The 23896-nt window shown below is 38.8% G+C and overlaps 4 protein-coding genes and 1 pseudogene across 5 annotated transcripts; 3 read left to right on the top strand and 2 right to left on the bottom strand.

The window, feature by feature from the left end:
* Nucleotides 1-115: 115 nt before the first annotated feature.
* Nucleotides 116-9361, bottom strand: LOC140792164 (uncharacterized; annotated as a pseudogene).
* On the bottom strand, nt 2291-5436 carry LOC140792022 (protein NRT1/ PTR FAMILY 5.10-like). The gene is made up of 3 exons (XM_073142802.1): nt 5143-5436; nt 4851-5068; nt 2291-3835 (listed from the first exon to the last, which is right to left on the bottom strand). Exons 1-3 carry the CDS (start codon nt 5258-5260, stop codon nt 2552-2554), a joined length of 1620 nt encoding a protein of 539 aa, XP_072998903.1. The 5' UTR covers nt 5261-5436; the 3' UTR covers nt 2291-2551.
* Nucleotides 9362-14989: 5628 nt separating the features above from the next.
* On the top strand, nt 14990-18835 carry LOC140792960 (probable alkaline/neutral invertase D). 2 transcript variants are annotated; one of them, XM_073144226.1, is made up of 5 exons: nt 14990-15242; nt 15491-15883; nt 16384-16815; nt 17603-18161; nt 18341-18835. In XM_073144226.1, the coding sequence occupies exons 2-5, from the start codon at nt 15512-15514 to the stop codon at nt 18634-18636; spliced, it is 1659 nt and encodes a 552-aa protein (XP_073000327.1). In that variant the 5' UTR covers nt 14990-15242; nt 15491-15511; the 3' UTR covers nt 18637-18835. The 2 variants fall into 2 exon arrangements, with proteins under 2 accessions (XP_073000327.1, XP_073000328.1); XM_073144227.1 differs by lacking the exon at nt 14990-15242 and adding an exon at nt 15298-15408.
* Nucleotides 18836-19079: 244 nt separating this feature from the next.
* On the top strand, nt 19080-19735 carry LOC140792578 (uncharacterized). The gene has a single exon (XM_073143653.1). The coding sequence runs from the start codon at nt 19178-19180 to the stop codon at nt 19505-19507; it is 330 nt and encodes a 109-aa protein (XP_072999754.1). The 5' UTR covers nt 19080-19177; the 3' UTR covers nt 19508-19735.
* A 424-nt stretch (nt 19736-20159) lies between these two features.
* On the top strand, nt 20160-23292 carry LOC140791796 (uncharacterized). The gene is made up of 3 exons (XM_073142454.1): nt 20160-20478; nt 21179-21456; nt 22606-23292. Exons 1-3 carry the CDS (start codon nt 20235-20237, stop codon nt 22906-22908), a joined length of 825 nt encoding a protein of 274 aa, XP_072998555.1. The 5' UTR covers nt 20160-20234; the 3' UTR covers nt 22909-23292.
* The last annotated feature ends 604 nt before the right edge of the window (nt 23293-23896 follow it).

The following is a 23896-nucleotide window of genomic DNA, read 5'->3' as shown; positions in this document are numbered from 1 at the left end:
CTTCTATTGATTTGATAAAAATCTGGATATGCAAACATAATCTAATGCATCGAACAATTACTATATATATTTCTTTCTTTTTCTTGTTCTAGAATATTTGACAAAACCGAACGGATTATTCAGAAATTAGACAAAACTTTTCATCATATCATCTAATTAACAGTAATATTTCCTTTTGTCTTATAAACGTAATCTTTTGCGAAGAACAAATAAATGGCCAACTCTAAAGCACTGAGTCCTCCAAGAAGCCAGTAGAAGTAATCGAGATGCCCGCGGTTTAGATTGTCAGAGAACCAACTGATTCCTTGGCCTTTCTTGGTTGTTTCGTCAACGACAGACACAAGAAAACTACTGATGAAGCTTCCAACTCCAAAGATGCTCAAGTACAAAGCAAGCCCAAGGCTCCTCAATGCATCAGGCATCTGATCATAGAAAAACTCCTGTAATCCAACCATTGTGAACACATCTGCTATACCAACCAGAAGAAACTGAGGAACTATCCACCAAAAGCTCATTGGAATCGGGGTCCCAGGTTGATCAACCAGCCCATAATCTCTAGCAGTCTTAAGCCTCTTCATCTCTACCAGAGCTGCTATTACCATCGACACGATGGAAACAACCATTCCCGTGCCAATTCTTTGCAACATGGTGATGCCAGAGGATATCAGCGAGAACTTTCTTGCTACTGGTACGATGAGTCGATCATATATGGGGACAAAGGCAACTACAGAGAGAGTGATGAAACTCTGCAGTGCTGCTGGTGGTACCTGGAGGCCTGAAACTATGTTCCTGTCCAAGGTGCTCGCTTGCTTAGTAAAGAAGGTTACAGACTGGGCGAAAACAACACCATATACTAGGCAGGTCGCCCATATAGGAAACAACTTAAGAACCCCCTTAGCTTCTTCGGCATGATCAACAGCATCTTCATATTCTTCCCTGAACGAGGATGAACCAACCAGAATCATACAATGGCCAATATATATGAGCTCATTTGAAAAGTTTTGTGATGATGATCTTACTTTGAACCCTGTGTTTCTCGCGATCTTCGAACAAGTGTTACAAATGATTTGCCTAATCGAGTGAACGGGTCCTCATGGTTGAGAAGATAGAAGCGATAAGTTTTACTTCCGAGCAAGAAAAGAATGAGAGCTAACAACATGGAACTCCAAAACCAAAACCCCAACCAAGGTTATCTTGAATATAATTCAAAACTGGTATTGTTTAAACATTGCCTCCACACATGCCAAAATACCACCAATTGAAGAAGGAGCTCCTGGCGGTGCGTTCCTTGGGGTCATTCTGATCGAATTGGTCGGCTCCAAATGCTTGAACGCAAGGCTTGCGACCTCCCTGAGCAAAAGCCACCAGATACAGGGAGAAGTAGAAGAAGGCCACTTGAAAAGTTGAAGGTTTACAGACCGCAGTATCATTGATATCTCTGCACTTTGGTGGCTGGAGTGATGGCAGCATTGCAGAGAGGGAGAGCATGCTTAATCCCTGGATAGATTAATCCATAGAAAGGAATGCTATTAGTAGTCTCTACTACTTAATCACACCTTGGTTGGGGCGAGGAAAGCCCCGAAGAAAGGGAGCATCGAGGCGACGCCGAACCATGCGTTGACTCCGGCGGCAGCGGCGGCCGTGGACTCGCGGAGGGGACCGGTGAGGTAGGTGATGAGGTTCGAGCAGATGCCGTAGAAGAGGAAGCGCTCGGCGATCTCCACCCCTGCGGTTTCAACCACACGGCACACGATCGAGATCAGACGGCTAGGAATGTTAGGACAAGGAGGAGGAGGAGGAGGAGATCACCGATGATGAAGAGGGCGGAGGTCCACCGGCCGGATCCGGATCGGGAGACTGGGCGGCCGCGGTAGTCCACCACTCCTTCCAACGGATCGGATCTGGAGAGCAGAGTATCCGAATCCATGATCCCCTCTTGAAGTGAACTCGATTGGTATGGTATCTATCCCTTCACAATTCACATGATGATTCTTTATTTCTTTATAAGAAGGTGCAGAATTATCCCCCCTTTTCTCCAAATTTCTGGCAACCATTTCGTATAAAATATAAATATAATAGCTATGTTACTTATATTTGCTCTGACTTCAGATCTACAATAAATGTACGTGAAATACGAGGAAGAGAAACAAATAAACGTCAGTGAGAAGGACACATCTTTTTGGGAAGGCCAGATGCTCGTTGTCAAATAATTCAACAAAAACTGCATCAAAGTATCAAACTATCAGCTTGACTGGATGCTTTTACTTGGTTTTGATCAAATCGCTAAGAATAAGAAAAAGGAAGATATTTACAGTAATTATTACATGACAAACTTGCAGTTGTGCCTACTAACATGACCAAATTACACTGCAAATGTAAATGCATCAGAGAAAGGGTTCAAAAGCAGAGTAAAGTCTTGTGGGGACCTCAGTGGAAGGTTGCCACTAATAAAAAAAAAACAAACAAAAAAACCAAAAAGAAAGCAGAGTAAGGTGAATATAGAGTACGGTAGAATTACAAATTACATACTATTTACCCGAAGATAATTATACTACACAACTGGGCTGGCTGCCTTCTTCTTGTAGACATAAGCCTGTGCACAGTATGCGTAAATGAGGAATTCGACCGCACTGAGTCCAGCAAGAAGCCAGTAGAAGTAATCAAGATGGGCACGGTTTAGATTGTCGGAGAACCAGCTATCTCCACCCTTGCTGGTTTGTTTATCAATCGCAGAGATGAGAATACTGCTTATGAAGTTCCCTATGCCAAAGATGCTCAAATATAGTGCCAGACCGAGGCTCCTCAAAGCATCAGGGATCTGGTCGTAGAAAAATTCTTGCAAGCCAACCATTGTGAACACGTCTGCCATTCCAAACAGGATATACTGAGGAACCATCCACCACAAGCTCATAGGAATTGCTACCTTTGGTTGATCCACCAGGCCATAATCTCTAGCAGTTTTGAGCCTCTTCATCTCCACTAGAGCTGCTATCACCATCGAAACCAGAGAGAGTATCATTCCTGCGCCGATCCTTTGCAGCATGGTAAAGCCTGAAGGGACCTTCGACAACTTTCTAGCTATCGGCACGAGGAGTCGATCGTATATAGGGATGAAGACAACGATAGTAATACCGATGAAGCTCTGCAGCGTTGCCGGTGGAACTTGGAAACTCGAACCTATCCTCCTATCCAGGGTACCGGCTTGCTTGGTAAAGAATGTGGCCGACTGCGCGAAAACAACGGCATATATTAAGCAAGTAGCCCCTATTGGAAACAATCCAAGAACGCCCTTCACTTCTTCTATGTGATCAGCATTATATTGATGTATCTCTGGCGCTTCTTTAGACCTGGCAGGATTTGCTCGCCTACTCTTCGCTAATGCTACGAAAGCTGTTCCGATTCGAGCAAACGGATTCTCTTCTTCCAAAGTGTAGTAGCGGTACGTCCTGGTCCCGAGCAAGAACACAAGAAGAGCGAAAAACATGACGATGCACGGGAGTCCAAATCCGAGGCCCCAACCGATGTTGTCTTGGATGTAGTTTAAGAACAGCAGCGTGAGAGCAGTGCCGCCGCACATTCCAAAATACCACCAATTGAAGAAGGAACTCTTGGAAATGCACTCCTTGGGGTCGTTGGCATCGAATTGGTCTGCGCCAAACGCTTGAACGCAAGGCTTGTGGCCACCTTGGGCAAAGGCCACCGAGTAGAGAGAGATATAGAAGAAACCTACTTGGAGAGGAGAAGGCGAGCAGCCTTTGAGATTCAAGATATTATCGCCACATTCAGGAGGCTGGAAGGACGGCAGCACGGACGAAAAAGTCAACATGCCCAGGCCCTGTTTGGCACCAATCATGCCCATGAATATAAATCGCAAGGTTTCGGAGAGGAGTTTCATGAATTTACGGACTAATTATGTTTAGAAAAAAGTTTAAATACATACATTTTAACATCCTCTACTTTAGACAGAAAAGGGAAACTAGGTTTAACTCATTTGGTTATGTTTAAATACATTTCATCCCCCTGTAATTTTATTTATGTCACATTATCTCTTTATATTTAAATTCAAACTAAAATTATTATTATTTTTATTATTATTTATTTAACTAATATATAAGAATTGTATAATTTTTTTAATATATCTAAAATAATATCGATTAAATTTTAAATCTCTAATAATATATGGTGAATATATCTATATTTTGTCATCTAAAATCAGATCACTTATCTAAATAATAAATATCTTTAAATTCTATCAATATATTAATCAAATTTGATAAATAAAAATAAAAATTTTAATTTAAAAATAATCTTAGGAAGATAAAGTGAAAACAAATAAAATAACGGGAGAGGGAAAGATGAATTAGGCCTACCCACAAAAAGTAATTTATTGAGATTAAAATCCTAAACAATGAACTTTATTTTGCATTATTATTATGTAACTAAACTGTTAATAGAAGTTAGTGGTTGATCAACGGTATAAAAGAAAATTTTAGAACGGTAAAATAATTTTGGTTCAAACTCGTAACAAATTTTTTAAATTAAAAATGCACCGATACTGTTAACTGTCAGAACTTAACCCAGAATGGGCATAAAATAATATATTTGCCCATAAATACTTTACCAGCATATTTTGAAGCGTAATGAGTGTATTATTGATTATAATAATGGTTGGGTGGAAAGGGAGAATCAAAGATTGATAAAATGCGACGTAGTCACGTTACGGGCACTTCTTCTTCTTCTTCTTCTTTGTTGCAATTTATTACACTTTGCGTTAGAATGTTTGTAGTGTTTGTAAGCAGAGTAATTCTCAGAAGGCGTAGTAATTGAAAGAGGATAAGGAGGGTGCGCACCAGGATGTAGATAAGGGAGGCGAAGACGATGGTGCGGTAGCGGCCGAGGTAGGAATCGGCGAGGAAAGCGCCGAGGAGGGGGAGCATCGAGGCGACACCTGACCAAGTGTTGATGGCGGCGGCGGCGGCGGCGGTGGGCTCGCCGAGGGGCCCGGTCAGGTAGCTGATCAGGTTCGACGAGATGCCATAGAAGGCGAAGCGCTCGGCGATCTCCACACCTGCGGTTTGAACCACGCGATCGAGATCAGACTGCTAAGAATTAATAGGAGGAGGAGGAGGAGGAGGAAATTACCGATGATGAAGAGGGCGGAGGTCCATCCGCCGGAGTTGGATCTGGAGGTTGGACGACCGCGGTAGTCCACCACTCCCGTTAACCGATCGTATTGATATAAGAGGGGATCCGAATCCATCGCCGCCGCGGAGACTTCACTCACGCACACACACCGTCACACGCTCGCGTTGAAAGTAAGTGCCGATGGCAGCCACCGGTAGAGAGCACTGCTGTGCTTACGAACATTGGTGGTGAGATCTTCTTCTCAATCGGTCTTTGATTCTTTTTCTTCTTCTTTTTTTATTTATTGTTTCCTATTGCAAATGTATGATTGACTCTATATGGGGGCCTTACGGATCGTCTGCACCAACGGTTGGAAAGAATTTTCTATAGTTTGGCACGTGGAAGCACTAAATTGGTTCGCAAATCAACGCGATCACTCGTTCCTGCAGTCCTGGAATCTGAGCTTAGAAACATACAAAGAGGAAGACTGAGACAAGTGGACAACAAATTGGTCCTATCGACTTGGATGACCTTACACCAACCAAATCTAGGACATTTGATTGGTATATCTTTCTTGATCAAGGAGCTCATTCGTTTGATTCTAGCTCCAAAGAAAATTGTTCAATAATTTGGGTTACGGCTAGATTTGATTAATAGCTCAACAGTACGGATGATTAAAGGAGTATGTCTCAGCAGCGTTTAGTTATGAGCAATTATTCGGCGACATATATTATTTAAAGCATAAACTAGTCAGCTTATAATATTGGCTTAATGAGACCTAAATGATTCTGTATTTAATAAGGATTGATACTTTGTTCAGTTCATATCTAATCTTTAGGCTTATGGATAATTAAAAAAAAATAAGACTTAGACGACAAACAATAGTTAGGAAGCTAATCACGCAATACCTTTATTACCAAACACCAAAAACCTCCAAACATGTGTGTTAGTTTCTACCAATTAAGTACAAGACTTGTTGGAAAAGTAAAGATGGTTAAGAAGCTAATGAAGGAGGAATAGGAGATTGAGTGAGCAATGAGACTGACGAGAGCGTTGCTTGAGCGTATGCTTGTGATGTTAGATGATGTAGAAAAGAACATGATGGTAAAAGAGGAGGACCGATCGAAAGTCACTCTCGATTCAAATAATTAGGGTTCGAAATGCAGGTAAGTCATCACTGATGAATTTATGGTGTAAATTTGATTCTTTTATTATCTCTAATTATCGTTTCGCCGGGAAACTAATTTTCCTGTTGCTCATTAAGGTGCAAGGGTATTGAAATATTTGCCTTTGATCAATACCACCAACATTTCTAGAACCTAATAAGCCGACAACATATATTAATTTTCTATATATACACCGAATATTCACGCTACACAACTGAGCTATATATCAACCTTTTTCTTGTAGACGTAAGCTTGCGCACAGTAGACAAAAGCAAGCAACCCGAAGGCACTGAGCCCAGCAAGAAGCCAGTAGAAGTAATCAAGATGAGCACGGTTTAGATTGTTGGAGAAGCAGCTATCGCCATCCTTGCGGGTTTGTTTATCAATTGCAGAGATGAGAATACTACTTATGAAACTCCCAATACCAAAGATGCTCAAATATAGTGCCAGACCGATGCTCCTTAATGCATCAGGGACTTGGTCATAGAAAAATTCTTGCAAGCCAACTAATGTGAACACCTCTGCCATTCCATAAAGAACATACTGGGGAACCATCCACCACAGGCTCATAGGAATTGCTACCTCTGGTTGATCCACCAGGCCGTAATCTCTAGCAGTTTTAAGCCTCTTCATCTCCACCAGAGCTGCTATCACCATCGAAATCAGAGAGATTGCAATTCCCACGCCTATCCTCTGTAGCATGGTAAGGCCTGAAGGGATCTTTGACAGCTTTCTAGTTATCGGAACGAGGATGCGGTCGTAGATCGGAACGAAGGCAAGGACAGATACGTTGGTGAAGATCTGCAGCGCTGCGGGCGGTATCTGGAAGCTTGAACCTATCCTCCTATCCAGGGTACTGGCTTGCTTTGTGAATAAAGACTGCTGAACGAATGCAATAGCATATATTAAGCAAGTCGCCCATATACCAAACAATCGAAGAACACCCTTCGCTTCTTCTACGTGATCAGAACTAAATGAGCATCCGTGCTCATCCATTAATGCCCTATAGAAAAAAGAAAATTTAGAATCAACAGAGGACTTGGCTAATTATAAGGAGGAAAAAAAATTTATACTTGTCTCGTGTTTGTGTTGCCTCCTGAGATCTTGCTAATGCAACAAATGTTTTTCCGATTCGAACAAATGGACTCTCTTCATCCAAAACGGAGTTGCGGTAAGTCCTGGTTCCAAGCAAGAACACAGCGAAGGAAAACAACATGACAATGCATGGGATTCCAAAGCCAAGTCCCCAGCCAATGTTGTCCTGGACATAGCTCAATACTAGCACTGTAACGGGAATTCCTGCCGACATCGCAAAGAACCACCAGTTGAAGAAGACACTCTTCAAGATGCACTCCATCGGATCGCTGTCGTCGAATTGGTCGGCGCCCAAGGCTTGAAGACAGCTTGTGGGCACCCTCAGAAAAGCCCAGTAGGTATAAAGAGACATAGAAAAGTGGTACTCGGAGAGGAGGAGGGAAACTTTGGAGGTCCAGAGTATTGCCACCATGGGGAGAAGGGACGGATGGCAGCAGAGCTGATAGCGTCAACATACTTAAGCTCTGTGGATGTTTCTAGTGTTTACAACAATTTGGATCTAAATAGAATCGAATAAAATCGTAAAGTTCTTTGGATAGTATTCATCGAATCAAAAAGCTTAAACTGTTAGATATCGAAACAATAATATAAATAATTCATTTGGCGTGCACTTTCGTGAGTTTATATTCTTGTTACCTAGACAATAGATAGATAGATAGATAGATAGATAGATAGATAGATAGATAGATATTCTGAAGGCTAATGCACCAACCAGAGCAATGGAAATTGTGCAGGATAGTTCAAGTACGTAGCAGGAATTTTCAACACAGATTGCAGCTGTTTCAGAATATACTAATAAGTCTATATGTACTGTGTTACTCCTAATGCAACTCAAACCCTCTGTTGTGATGAGTGCATCTTAAGTGCTACTCTTAAAATACATTCACCAAGGAAGAATACTGGAAGTTTTCCTGCCATCATAAATTGTTAGGTGCCTTAAATCCCAGTGGTGTTAGCAAAAAGTTGCAGGCAATTTTATATTTCTTTTAAAAATGCTAGTCCGCTAACAATTCTACCCTAAATGAACAAGTTAAATTGGACTCAAACTAAATACATATAGCGTGTAAAAAAACCAAATATTAACTCCAACCTCCAATAGGAACCGTATAACAATGACACATATAATTTATTTAACAATAATATAAAAGATCTAATAAAAGAGTGTCATGTACCCTATGTAGTAAATTTCCTGCAACCAAAATCTGCTGAGGCACAGTAATATAATATTATAATAAAATTTCATCAGTATTATTTTAAATACGTTAAAATACATTATTTAATAATTTGGTGGCTTATCTAATTATTAGCATTCGAGTTCTTGATTTAAAAAACTTCTGCTATATACGTAAAATAAGGAATTTTTAGAACGGTACACAGGTAATTAAGCCAAACATATATATATATATATATATATATATATATATGTGTGTGTGTGTGTGTGTGTGTGTGTGTGTGTATATATATATGCAGTGGAATTGAAATTGGAATTGAGCAGGAGAAGAGGAAGCGGACCAGGATATAGAGGAGGGAGACGAGGACGATGGTGCGGTAGCGCCCGAGGTAGGAATCGGCGAGGAAAGCGCCGACGAGGGGGAGCATCAAGGTGACCCCCGACCACGTGCTGAGGGCCGCGGCGGCGGCGGCGGTGGAGACGCCGAGGAGGCCGGTGACGTACATGATCAGGTTCGACGTGATGCCGTAGAAGGCGCAGCGCTCTGCGATCTCCGCCCCTGCGGTTCAAACCACACGATCGAGGTCAGACGCCTAAGAATCGAAACGAGGAGGAGGGGGAGGACGACGGCGAGGTCACCGATGATGAAGAGGGCGGAGTTCCATCCGCCGGAGCTGACCCGGGAGATCGGACGGCCCCGGTAGTCCACCACTCCTTGTTAACGGATCGGATTCGGATAGGAGGGGATCCGGATCCATCGTCTCTCTTTCTCTCTACTCTCTAGTGGGGAACTCATTCTTGCCATAGGGAATTTATTGGAAGTGGGGGTATATGGTGGCGAGTCGCTGTAGGTTCTTCCTTGCGCAACGAGCAGTGATGCTTGCAGTACGAAATTGTAGCTGTTACTTGATTGGAAGTCACTTTAAAATTATTAATTTATACACACCTGGTTCTAAAAGTGTCTCTCTGGGAAGTGGGTAGATTTATTTTAGGTGAAAAAAAAAAATTAAAATTTTAACAAATAAATATATTTTACCAACAGGTTTACTATTGGTTTAAAATGGCTGACTTACATTTATATTTTGTAAAATTAATTATAATGTTCCTGTATTATTTAAACGGCACATACTTATTGTAAACGACACGTTCTCAACTTCTCTAAAAAATTAAGTAATTTTTAATTTTTTATGTTAATAATTACACTCCTATTTTAAATATATTTTTTTATCTATTTTTAATACATTATCTCTAAAAAATATATAACTAACTAATTTTATAATAAATTATAGAGTCCACAATAACTCACTCGTGACGGAGAGGAGAAGGAAATATAGTGATGATAGGAAGAGGAGAGGAGAATGGTGATAAGAGAGAGACGAAGAGTGAATGAGAGAAGAGAGAGAGGAAAGAGATGGAAAATGTGTCACATAGTAAATTTATTTTAGGTATTTTATATGAAAATAATTATTTTAAAATTTTATTGTGAACACTCAAATAGGAATTTCATTTCAATTCATGTGGTTGTATTCACTTAGTGGAATAAAGACGTATTGTAGCATCAGCGATCTAATTTTTAATATGAAAAAAAGCTAATACTATATAAGCTAATCTAATGTTTAGTCCAATATTATTATAAAAAGAAATAATTATATTGAATATAATATAAAATTAATATTAAAATATTAAAAATTGGTGATGTTTTAAAACAAATAACGAAATACTCTTGACTATATGTTAAAATAGTAGCAGTAAATAATATTTTTCTAAAATAATATTATTTTTTATTACACCTACAAATTTAATGACCTCTATAAACTTGCATTGTACTGTATTTAATGTATACTTTCTCACATTTTTCAACTTCTTTGCATTGCGAGTGGGAAATAGTATTTATAAATTTTTCTGTATTTATTGTGACAAATTTTCTTATATTTTTGAGTTTCTTTAAATGTTATAATTTTTATTTTTTTTATTTTCCATAAAAAAATTATAATTACTTATTAAAAAACTATACTTCTCCGAACTCCTAATTTTAAGCGTCGCCCCCGAACCCTGGACGACGAGCTCTGGACCACCAAGAAGCAAGAGAGAAAGAGAGAGAGAGAGAGAGAGGTAAACTAATTATAGTTGGACATGCTATCATCTCAAAGAGTAAAATTGATAATATTAGCTAGGTTATTATTAAATTAGTTTTTAAAGTTTATATGGATTCAAAATCCGATAACCAATTGGATGTACTTTTCTATAAGGTTTCGTATCGCCTTAACGGGTTATTAGGATCTGCTAACTCAGATCGATTAAAGCACTGATAACGTGCCGGGAATTGAGTACACGTAAAATTTGTGCACACCTTTCTCACCCTAATGATCTAATCCCTCTCTCTCTCTCTCTCTCTCTCTCTCTCTCTCTCTCTCTCTCTATATATATATATATATATATACAAATATAGATTTGTTTTATAGTCTCCATAGTTCCTCATCTTTTCTCTCTCATGGTTAAGGCTAGGTTCTTGCTTGCTTTGCTCCTCCTTTTTCTCCTGGATGAGGCAATTAAACTATGCCTTCGTATCAATTAGTACTTCATAGATAGTTAATTATGGATGTTTTATTCTTTAATCTCTCTTATTTGATGATATGCAGATGAACATATTTGATGAACATATTTGATGTTTCTAAGACGAGAGCATGAAAAATTTACATAGTTTGGTTAATTAAGTGGAAGGTTTTATCCACTCGTAAATGTCGCAATAGAGATTATATGCATCTTTTAATAAGAGAATCCATACAATAAGGAAAAGATGGTTAGACAAAAGACATAGCAATCTTAATTCTCAGTAATGTTCTCATTAAGAATAATTACACTTAGATTTGATGAACTATTTATTTATTTTTCATTGTAGATCGATCATCTTAACTATGTAAAATATCTTTAGTGGATTCTTTTTTTATGTTAAAAAGTATCATAATATCAATTTATTTTGGAGAAAAGAAAGAGAAAAGTTATGGACAAGATAGCTACTAATATCTAAAAATAAAATAAAAAGATGAATATAAATCTATATGAGCAATAATTTGTGAATCTAAATGTAATTAACCCTACTAGATAAGATGAAACTTTTTTCAAAAAAAATTTATGGTTTAAATCTTATACTTTTCTACCTTATATGTATATCATTAAATCCCTGTATTCTACTTTTATTGTCTGAAAGACAACTTCTTCAAGTTAAATTTAAGCTGACAACCACACAGTGGTAGACTGATAGAATAGATAATTCTATTAGTTTTGAAAATAAATAAATTTTTTTTGATGCAAAACTTGGCTACACTTAGACCCATTTTTATCCGTATTTAAAATACAAGCAAAATGTAGGGTTTGAATAATAAATAAATTATCATGTGTAGATTATTTATATTATTTTATTTTTTTTTATTATAGATTGCGTTGCGAAATGTAAATACCGATGCAGTAAGTCAGGGAGGGCAAAGATGTGCAAAAGGGCTTGCAATACTTGCTGCGAGAGGTGCCACTGCGTCCCGTCGAGGACCTCTGGGCACAAGGAAGAGTGCCCTTGCTATGCTAAAATGAAAACCCACCATGGTAAACCCAAGTGCCCTTGATACTAATTAGCACCACTAATCCTCGTTAATCCAACCACTATCATACAGTAAGTTTGAAGGGCTCCTAATATATAAGCCCTATGCAATAAGTTTGTTATGCTCTGTGAGAGAGAGACCAGTGTTAATGTATATACATATGATATTCCTACGTTTCGTTTTGCTTTTTCCTTTTCTCTTTCCAATATTTTGCACCTCATATAACATGAAATTAGATTAGAGTATTGGACCAACTCTTAGATAAATATTAATCCTAATAGGCCATATTTAGTTTGTATGCATGTCTCAGTCTTGAATACTTTAGATCAAAATTGGATCAATTTGATCTTGAGTTTACCGATTTCTTCCTTATCATCGTATTCCTCCTCTATTCTCCTCCGTCTATTGTCTTCACTGCTTCATTTTTGTCGAGTTATTCTTCTTGAACTTTTCATTGGGAGAATTTTCTTTAAAAATTGATTTGAAGGTCTTGCCCCCAAGAACCTAGGTCTAAAATTAGCTTAATATTTTTTTTAATATTCAAATCATATCCTATTGGCAATAGCTAATAAATTTTAAAAGAAAAACAAATAAAATTTCTAGGTGGCCAGTGAGAATCTGCCACTTAGCCGACATGACACTTTACCGCGGCCACCAAATCTTATCCACCAACCAACAAAAAAGAAAATAATAATAATAATAATAATAATAATAATAATAAAGAAGTAAAAAGAACTCTTCGTCCTTGAAAGTTGAAACCTAATCTAATCCACCCACTTTCTCTCCTCCATTAAATTCCACATCCATTTCTCCTCCCGGCGTACACGTTTTTTGAAAATAGTTTGCCTTCGTTCAACGCACCAGACAATTAGACCAGTGCAATGGACCACACACGTTCCGATTTCCGAGGCAGATGGATGATATCTCCACGTCACCTTCCAAGTTCCTTTTGTACTCTATTGGTGGGTCTTTCCCAGCTGTGACCGTTGACCGTTGACCAGGATTATTGTCGTGCAGGATTAATCCATTTATATGCAGCCTCACAAATCACAATAAGTAGGTGGACCTATACATTATAACAACATTCCCTTATCTTGGGAATACCCACTTATATAACACTTTTTTTTTTTTATATATATAAGCGAAGGTATAACTTCGTTTCTTTACTAGTTTAGTAGTTTAGGCACTTCTCCTATAACCAAAGAATCGTATAATAGATTCCAACACTAAGTAATTATTGGGAAAGAAATATTGTTTGATAATTTTATAGCTTTGGTTGGCTCGGTGATACAATGATTTGGAATAACAGCTCGATAATGCGACGGCTTAGAATGATGTCTCAACAATATTTAGTTTGAATCAATATCTCGATGACGCATAAAGCGACTCTGTATTTAGAAAGAATCGACCATTTTATTTAGCTTATATCTAGTCTTCGATCACTTGAATGATCAAAAGAAAAAAGAATCTCTTTAGTTTGACCATGTTTTAACTTTTTAAATATTTTAAACTTAAACACTTAATGTCCTATGTGATTCAGACCAAATTGTGATTGTTAGTCCAGTGTTTATAGAGGTATAAAAGACTTAATTACCGAAAAAAATATAGTCCGTCTTATGGACAAATGGGTAGTTTAGTCATTTCACTATTTATTTGTGGTGATAAAAAATATTGATGCTGATGAAATACAGTTAGTTTTTGATGAAGAATCTATTCATTATAATTTGGTTTGGACCACTGAAGATTAATTACTTAAGTTTAAAATATAACAAAATAATCAACCTAAATGATTTGAGTTAAAATGTAATAGATACATTAGTGATCACAGAGGGTTGAAAAGGTGTTGTAATCCTTGAAAAGGAGAGATTCTTTACTGTTTTGGAACAACAATGAACAATTAAAATATCCAACCAAACAATTAATTACCCAAGTTTGCAGATTAACAAAATCCAAGCTATATTAATGAAGAACTGATATCTACATAGCAATCTAAGTAAAATAACAAACAACTATGTCCATACTTTTATCTTCTTCGCCTATTAATACTAGGATCCTAACAAACTATATATATATATTATTTTTCCACATCTTAATTATTTTTTACTATGACTAAAATGCATAGTTGCTTTAGACCATGACCTCCATCCAAGTTCAACTCTGCCATCTACTTTGAAATGAGGAAAATATTTTGGACCCATATGTTTAATTATGTTAATAAATCAACCTGAATTAATAAGCAAATATAAACCGGAAATCCTATCAGCCAACTAATGGATGGATTTTATTGTCACTTTTAGTATAAGAAATAATTATGGTTCCTCTTATGGATATGGATTCAGATAAGGGAACCCTTACCTTAACTCTGTTGCTGATCTAATCTTGACCGTTGGATATCTCCTTGATGGAATTGGAGAGAAGCCATATAACTCTCTCTATAAAAGAAGAGCTTCTTAATAAATAACTCCTCAATTGCCCTCAGAGGCTCAGACTCTACTACGAGATTGGAAGAAGAAGAATACTAAGGTTTGTTTTATAAAATCCACAAATAAAAATTTTATTTTTTGTTGAATAATATTATTATGGTCTTACAGATTTTTTTTTTATATAAATTTTTTGCCTAGTTAATTATATAATTAAATCCTAGTTAATTAGTCCAATTGGGCTAATAAAAGTGCTTTGTTTAGTGCAAAGAACTTTATAGGAGGATCCAGTGGAAAGTACGAAGTTGCCCCTGCCGCCGTCCCCCGTGGACGACCGGCGACTTCGAGTAGTTTGCCGGGCTATTGCCGGTCACGGTCATATTTCGAAACGGATAGATAGATAGGTAGAGAGGGGCAGTCGGGCAGAGGAAAAGGAAAGGAAAGGAAAGCAGCCAATCGTTTCCCTCCCGTTTCCCCGCTATAAAGTCCACCTAACCACCTCTCAGGCTTCTCCTATTCTTCCTTGTGCCCTCGGATCAAAAGACACCGTTTCCCCCCCCCCTCCGGTCTCCTAGGTCTCATCGCAGATCCGCTTCAGATCTCTGGGCCTCGACCTCTCCTTCGCCATCGCTTCTCTGCCAATTTTAGAGATTTTTTTTTTCGCACTTGTCAGGTATTCACAAATCTTCGTGGAGTAATTAGTCATTAGATCCAAATCGGTGGATTTGAGCAAGTCTTGATGATTTTGTGAACATCTTTTGGTTCATTTGCCGGGATCTTGATCTAAATATGCGCGTCTTGGCCTCTTTGGCGCCGATCTCGCTTGCAGTTTGCGAAATGTATCTAAAGTTGAGACTTTGCGCAGATTTATGAGATGGGTTTCATGGGTTTAGTTGTAAATCTCTGAGCTTTTCGATGCAGGAGTAGCCGTTACTAAAGGCAATGGATGGGCAGGGGCTTCGCAAGGTGGGGTCCTATTGCTCCATGGCGGAGGCGGACGATCTCGATCTGTCGCGGCTTCCCGACAAGCCGAGGCTTAATATAGAGCGGCAGCGGTCGTTCGACGAAAGGTCGATGAGCGAGCTTTCGATAAATGTGAGAAACCTAGAGAATTTTGACAGCTTGTATTCCCCTGGGATGAGGTCAGGGTTCGACACTCCGGCTTCGTCGACTCGCAACTCATTCGAGCCGCACCCAATGGTGGCGGAGGCATGGGAGGCCCTTCGGAGATCGTTGGTGTACTTCCGGGCGCAGCCGGTGGGGACAATAGCTGCTTATGATCATGCGTCCGAGGAGGTCCTGAATTATGATCAGGTATATTGGAATATAAAAGGCCTATCTTTGTTTGGTATTTGAGCTAATGGTCAGAATCTGATTAGATGATTGTTTCTGCTAGGTAGTTTAAACAAGTAATAATATAGAGGTGGGACGTTAGGGAAAAAGACAGAACTAGTTGATTTTTGTTTGGTCATTGCATTTGTTGTAAGGTATATATTGTAATGTCTTCCGGCTTTCATGATGTTGTTGGCGTCAATTTGTTCCGCTATAGGAGTGTTAGATAATGAAATAACTCTTCTAAATTACTTGGAAACTTTATTTTGGATAAAGATTTGACCTTTCGGCAGAACATTATAAAATTTGTCTTGCTAGTTCTGTTATTGAATATGGTGTTTTAGATGTTCTTTTCATTTATTGGTTTCTTCCTGAATTCTGAAGCATCCATTAAGAGGTGAAAGATCATTTCCTTTAGCTTGACAAAGTTGGTTAGAGAAGATGACAGTTGTTTTGATTGTTGATTTATCTTGTGTGTATAGGTGTTTGTCCGTGACTTTGTGCCCAGCGCATTGGCTTTTTTAATGAATGGGGAGCCGGAGATAGTTAAAAACTTTCTCCTGAAAACTCTCCGCCTTCAAGGATGGGAAAAGAAGATAGACCGTTTCAAGCTCGGAGAAGGCGCCATGCCAGCTAGCTTCAAAGTTCTCCATGATCCTGTCCGTAAAACTGATACTCTGATTGCAGATTTTGGTGAGAGTGCAATTGGACGAGTCGCCCCTGTTGACTCTGGTTTTTGGTGGATTATTCTTCTCCGAGCCTATACAAAGTCTACTGGGGATCTTTCTCTTGCTGAAACACCTGAATGTCAGAAGGGAATGCGGCTTATTTTAGCTTTATGTCTGTCAGAAGGCTTTGACACATTTCCTACCCTGCTCTGTGCGGATGGATGCTCAATGATAGATCGAAGAATGGTAAGATCATATGAATATCTATTAACAGTAATGCAATAACATATATCTCAAGTCTTGGCCTTTCTTCCTGCATAGTAATTTTTGAACTACAGCCGGAATCAAGACCTCTGACGCAAAACTCTAGCATGTCTTCTTCTATCTTAGAGCCTTCCAATCTACTTGCTCAGAGTCGTGGTGCTTTGTGTGTTCTTCACTTTTTCTCTTCTTAAAAGATGCCATGATGCATGTCTCATTTTCATAAGAGAATCTTTCTTTGAAAGCTATCTTCTGTCATGGATATTTAATATGCTTCTCTTTCTATTGAAGGCCCACTTGTTGCTCACAAATTACTACAGTCTTGATTAAATATATTCCATTAAAGAGCTGTTGAAATCATGACAAGTGATCTCCTATTTTGGTTTTAGATGTTTGAAGCAAGATTATCTTGCTTTTGTTCTTGTTGCAACTTATCACATAATTAAGATGAAGCACAACAACTTGGATAAGATCCTATATGATCTGATGGTTAGGGCAATTAGTTCACTACTGAGATTGTCATTCCCCTATACTGCTCATAGGAGATAAGGAAACTATATTCTCCAGAAATCTGATGATGATGTGCTGAGGACCATGTAGGAAGAAGAAAGTATTACCAATTTAAGAAGAAAAGCTCGCATCACTATCTGTTGAATCTATGGAATATTGTTACTTGTTTTGTGCCTGAAAATAGAGTATTGAAAACTTCTCCACTTTTTTGTTTTGTCTTGCATCGTCATTTACATGTTTCTGAAGGTTCCTTATTTTTCAGGGCATATATGGATATCCCATAGAAATCCAAGCACTCTTCTTCATGGCACTGAGGTGTGCCCTTTCAATGCTTAAACATGATGCAGAAGGGAAGGAGTTTGTAGAACGGATAGTCAAACGTTTACATGCACTAAGTTATCACATGAGGAGTTACTTTTGGCTCGACTTCCAGCAGCTTAATGACATTTATCGCTATAAAACAGAAGAGTACTCTCATACGGCAGTCAACAAATTTAATGTTATTCCTGATTCGATTCCCGATTGGGTTTTTGATTTCATGCCTACTCGTGGTGGATACTTTATTGGAAATGTCAGTCCTGCTAGGATGGACTTCCGGTGGTTCGCCCTAGGAAACTGCGTTGCCATCTTATCATCTCTTGCCACCCCAGAACAATCTATGGCAATTATGGATCTTATTGAAGCACGCTGGGAAGAACTTGTTGGAGAAATGCCTCTAAAAGTAGCTTATCCTGCAATTGAGAGCCATGAATGGCGAATTGTCACGGGTTGCGACCCCAAAAATACTAGATGGAGTTATCACAATGGAGGATCTTGGCCAGGTTAGTGAATTTAGACTGTTGTTTTTAACATAATGCGCACTATGTTATGTATCCCAAGAACCTCAGTATTATGCACTTCATCTGTACTGCAAAAATAATCTACGGCCATGACCATGAACACCAACTGTTTAAATTTTCCGTCAATTAGTTTGATGAATCATGTTTTCTTGTTTCTTCAGTGCTTCTGTGGCTGCTCACAGCGGCCTGTATCAAGACGGGTCGACCACAAATAGCCAGGCGAGCAATAGAGCTAGCAGAGAGCCGCTTGTTGAAAGATAGCTGGCCAGAATACTACGACGGCAAGCTTGGAAGATATGTTGGCAAACAGGCGAGGAAGTTTCAGACATGGTCTATTGCTGGCTATTTGGTGGCTAAGATGATGCTGGAAGACCCTTCCCATCTTGGCATGATTTCTCTTGAGGAGGACAAGGCAATGAAGCCTCTTATAAAGCGATCAACCTCATGGACATGCTGAGAGAAGAAACCATATAATTCCATGCTTTCTTTTGTTCCCATCCTTTTTCCCCTTGAAAGGTTTTGCATGTGTATTATACAACCAATCGTCGACAATCCCATTCCTAATAAAGCCTAGTTTTGGTTACACATGACATGAACAACTGATTCATAACTATTGGACTGTTTCGATGCAACCAACTTTGATTGTATTTAGGCCATGAGATGCCTCGGCTCAGCTTGATCAACGAGGGTTGACTAGATAAGACCCAATATGTTTGGATTTAAACTATTAGATATAATAATTTTAATTACGATTTAATTTGGATTTAAACTTGATTCAGAATTTCAAAGTTGTTTCACTTGCTACGTGCTGTTGTTTTTTTTTTTATTTAGTTATTTTTTAGCTTAAAAATAATTGTTTCCTACTACAAACCGCACTCAATTAAAACGGGTCGGGTTTAAGAACCAATAGGGGATCCAGAAAGCTCCACGCCATTCTCTAATAAGTCTCTTATAACCTCTTCGAGATCGGGAGAAAGGAATCCATTGATCGATCGAAGATGTTCTTCTTCTTCGTTGGTGGATTGGAGCAAGGGGTGGGCCGAGTCCTGAAAGAGGGAGCGGGACGATGCATCCGATGCGGCTCCATGGCCGACCTCGTGGAGATGGAGAAGGTCCTCAAGCTCTTCTTCGTCCCCGTATGGCGGTGGCCCTCCAAATCCCCCGCCTTCTACTGCCGCGACTGCAACCTCGTCTTCCCCCATTCTCTCCCCCCCAGCGCCGGCGAGGGCGACGCCTCCTACTTTCCCCGGGACCTCCGGTGCCAGTCCTGCGCCCGCGCCGTCGACCCTAAGTTCCGGTTTTGCCCCTTCTGCGGCTCGGCGCTGTGACCGGAGGGGAGGGTAAAGATGGGATCTTGTTGGGGCGTCTTCTCTGTGTGTGTAACGGTGATGGTGCTCGTGGACTGCTAGGGTTAAAATTAGTGTTTGCTTCTTCTTCTTTTCTTTTTCTCTTTCTCTTGGTGTTGTTAAGGTAAAGAGATATCTCTCATGCGCACGGTAATACTAAAGTTTGTAAATAATTAGAGGAGAAGAAAGAAAATTAATGAGGTTTTGAAATTAATTAAATATCCATCGACAAAGTTGGAGGAATTCTTTTTGCACTACTTGATGCTAGTTTGGAAGTGGGAGTATAAAGAGAAATTATTCTAAACTTATTCTTTGTTCAGGAAAGAACGATGTATTAAGCTAAATAGGATCGAATCATTTTAGAAGATAATGGAGCTAAAAAGAAGCTAAGCTCAAACTTCTATAAACAAAACTTTCCTTCGTCTCAAGTCTCAACCGTTATTATCGAGGAATTTATCGAAAGTTTTCTTATGATTGTGACTCACGACACTTTCAAAATCAAAAATTAAGTTCAAAGTTATGTTGGAATTAATCTTAGCCAAGATTGATGATTGATCCTAGCCTTGAATTTAGTGTTCGAGCTAACGACGAATTAGCACGGATAACCCCAATTTATTCTATCCGACCCTAACCTAATCGGAGGTGACTATAACCGACAAGGAGGGCGGTTGAAAGCTGTACGAGTGGATACGAGAGAGATAAGAGAGAGATGGCGAGACGAGGAAGCGGTGACGGTGACGTTGCTCTCTTCTTCGTGGCGACACTGTTGCTTTGGGGCGTCTCGGTTGCGTTCGAGATGGGCTTCAACAAGCGGCACGAGCTCGTCGCTGTCGTTGCCGGCTTTGTCTTCTTCCAATCGGCGAATTGGGTCGTACGCTTGTCCCTCTCCAGAGATCCGCTCTTCGTCAACACCGCCGTGTCCCTCCTCCACTCCACCGTCACCTCCGCCTCCGGTGAGGGAAATTTCTCTTTACTCGTTCTTATAGTGGGTTTTGTAGGATTTTATGATGTGGGGCGTGCAAAAGGAGGGAAATTTTTTTTTCCGGTGAGTTTTGAACGAAATATTTGGAATCGTTTGCAATTGAAAAGGGAGAGAAAAGATGGAGAAATCTATCTTGTCGATTTGCTCTTCTTGTTACTAGTATGAAATGAGACATTTGCTCTGTAATATGAGAAATCGATCATAAGGACGTGGATATAGGAGGATCCTGATTCTGTGAAATATCATCTGATTTGAGGTGAAAGGGAACCACTGGGAGGGAAAGAAGATGGAATCTTTACATCTGATCTAAGCTTTCATATATTAGGCTAAGATAGTTTTGCTCACAGAGTAAATTTGAAGGAAAACCAGAAGCACTTGGATGTAAGTGTTTTCTTTGGTTCATTTTTCTTTTCATGTCCAGATATGAGATCTCGGCCTCGGACAAGAACTAGTAATGGGAATCCGTAGTAAGAAGAAGAAAGAAGTTCAAAACAAGGAAAGAAAGAAAGGATGGTAAAAAAAATGTAGGAATTGTAAAATTTAATACAATACGCATGCTACTTGCTTGGTATGGTGACTATGTTTTCATTAAAGTTCTTCTAAATATGAAATATCTCACATGTCTCGGGCCTGCTCATTTCTGACTGAGATGGTCCTCAAATGTGGTGCAGTGGTCTTTGTTCTGGTTAACCAGTGGATTAAGGAAGGGCTTAGCGACATGTTTAAACATGCACAGTTATTCGGTGGTACATGGCTTGGTGCATATTCAGCACTGTGCTTTTCTTGTGGCTACTTTGCATATGACCAATTGGACATGCTTCGTTATCGACTATATAGTGGTCGGATCCCTGCAATCCTTGTACATCACCTGATTCTTCTTGTTTGTTTTACACTGGCTTTATACCGGAATGTCACCATCAACTATCTCATTCTCTCCCTGGTCTGTGAGGTATGTCAAACTCTCATATCCACCTAATTATTCTGCATCTCTCATGCAAATAGTTAACTATCTGGAACAAACTTCCATATTCACCTAAATATTTCAGACTTCTTTAAAAGAGTGTCATAGAAATGGAAAATGGAGAGGTGCCATTATTTTTTATCACAAACTGTACCTTTCCATCCAAGAAGAAACCTTTCTAGGGAAGCAGATTATGCTTGTTGGAAGATTGGCTCTATAAGTCTGGTACTAACGCAAATTCCAGATCGATAAATTCCAAAAATATTTTCATCACAGTCTCAGCTCCTTCACTTACTTTTTCATAATTGGGATGCTTTGGATTACATTCTGGGATGCTCATGAATTTAGAATCCCCACTTTTAGGTTTTCTTTCCTGTGCTTCCCAAGCTAAAAATCAACATAAAAGGTCTCCATCTGGAGGACAATATCATTACAAATTTCTCCTAAATGGAAATTTCTAATTGATGTTTTGTAATATGTAATTGGCCATTCTTAAAAGGCTGGAGTGATGGAGCCATTGCAGTTTGGCATCAAAATACTCAAAACTCTTTAAGGATAATATATTGTTACTGCAGTAGTGGTAGATGATTGTGATAGTTAACTGCTCACAGCGGTTTTTAAGAAAGCTGCAAGTTTTGGGATTGATATTCCAGACATGTTGGAAGTTTATACCCTTAGGCCTTGTTTGGTTTGAGGCTAAGCACAGAACTCGATTATTTAGTCTCATTTTTCAGTCTTAATTTTTTTGAGAGCAAATAATTATATATAAAAAAGATTAAAAAAATGTTTGATTACTAAACCGGTTTAGGAGTCTTTGATCCAGTTCAAGAGAATTTTCTAAACTCAAAGCAAAACAAACCTTAGATCCTGAAACATGATTGGGCACACATTTGTGAAGCTACATAATAACTTTGTACATTAATTCTATAGTAATAACTAGGTGCTGAAATGTGATCATGCAGACATCTGAAGCCACATGATATCCATGTCGTGTGTACATCTATTTTACATAATATCTGGCAACCCCAAATAGTTGGATTTAAGTGTTGGTTCAATGGTTATTGTTACTGATGTTATTTTAGTTTTATGAACCTAGATATATGTGCAACAATAATCCTCATTTTTCATGAATTACAGCTCCATTCCATCTTTTTACATCTAAGGAAAATACGACGGATGGCTGGACTTTGTGATTTCAAGAGCAGAATGGTAAAAGTGGAGTGGATGCTCAACTGGGCCACCTTCTTCATAGCAAGGCTTGTTTGCCACATCCTTATTACATATAAGCTAATTGTCGACGCCCATAAGTTTGGCAGAGGAATTGAGCTTCCACTGGCTCTTTTCGGCATGGCTGGAATGAATTTGCTTAACATATTTTTAGGCCTCGATCTCTTTAAAGCATACAAGCGAGAGAGAAATCAGCAGAGAAATCAGGATTAATTTTTTTTCTTCTATTTCCATAATGCATATTTCCATAGCATCCCTGGAGTTCTGAATCTGCCAATAATAGAGCATAGATGGATCGGAGGTATGTTTTGTTTGAGCCTCTAATAGATTATAGTTGTGATCACTGTGTGTGTGTTATGTATGTACTATTCTTCTCCTGGTAGCCAGATAGCAATCTGGTCAGCATCTAACTTTTATCATATTAACACACGCTGTACTTTCCCAGTTGTATTTTACTTTATGAATGAGGTATCTGTATCCATATCAAGTATCGGCAATGTCTTCAAGTAAGTACTCAGTGTGTTACTTTGTATTGAGGAATCTGTAACTTTGCAAACGACTCTTGCAAGTATTCAAAGTAGACTATTTATTTTGTTATTGAGGCAAGTGAACAAAGAGTAGATTGAAGGCATTAGGAAGCTTTCAACCTAAAGTCTACCAAAATGCAGTAACAAAAGAGTAAGATCACAGCAGACAAAATCTCTTCTCCTTTTCGGATTTTCTCTTATTCTTTCTGTATCACAATATTAGCCAATGAAGTCTCAGCTCTTAGTTAAAGAGTAACTACAAGTTTATTGAGATTTCTTTGTAGTACTCATTGCAGCTATATGTATCTTTTTCAAAGTACACAGTTTTTGGCTTCATCAATAGAATTTTTCTTTGAGAGAATGTCCATGGTGTGGTAAAGCTATGCTTTCCTTTTTCCCCTTAGAAGCTTGGTAAAATAGGAAGAAGGTAAAGCAATAATTTTTCATGGAATGAATTGATGCTTAGCTCTTTACTGTTATCTCCTCAGTGAACCAACTGGGTATGGTAACAAGTTATTTATTGTCAAATTTTGAAGCTTACTTAAAATCAATTACAGCATTGTTATATGGTTATGATAATTCGTTTGATATATGGTTTTAGTGAAGCGTAGCTATTTATAGTGTTCGTTTGATATATGGTAAAGAGCTTTATTTACACAAGTCTATGTTCTTGT

This window comes from Typha latifolia, chromosome 7 (assembly GCF_019914945.1).
Source record: "Typha latifolia isolate L0001 chromosome 7, TyphaL0001v2, whole genome shotgun sequence".
In the NCBI taxonomy this organism is placed as follows: domain Eukaryota; kingdom Viridiplantae; phylum Streptophyta; class Magnoliopsida; order Poales; family Typhaceae; genus Typha; species Typha latifolia.
This window is presented reverse-complemented; position numbering and strand designations above follow the sequence as displayed.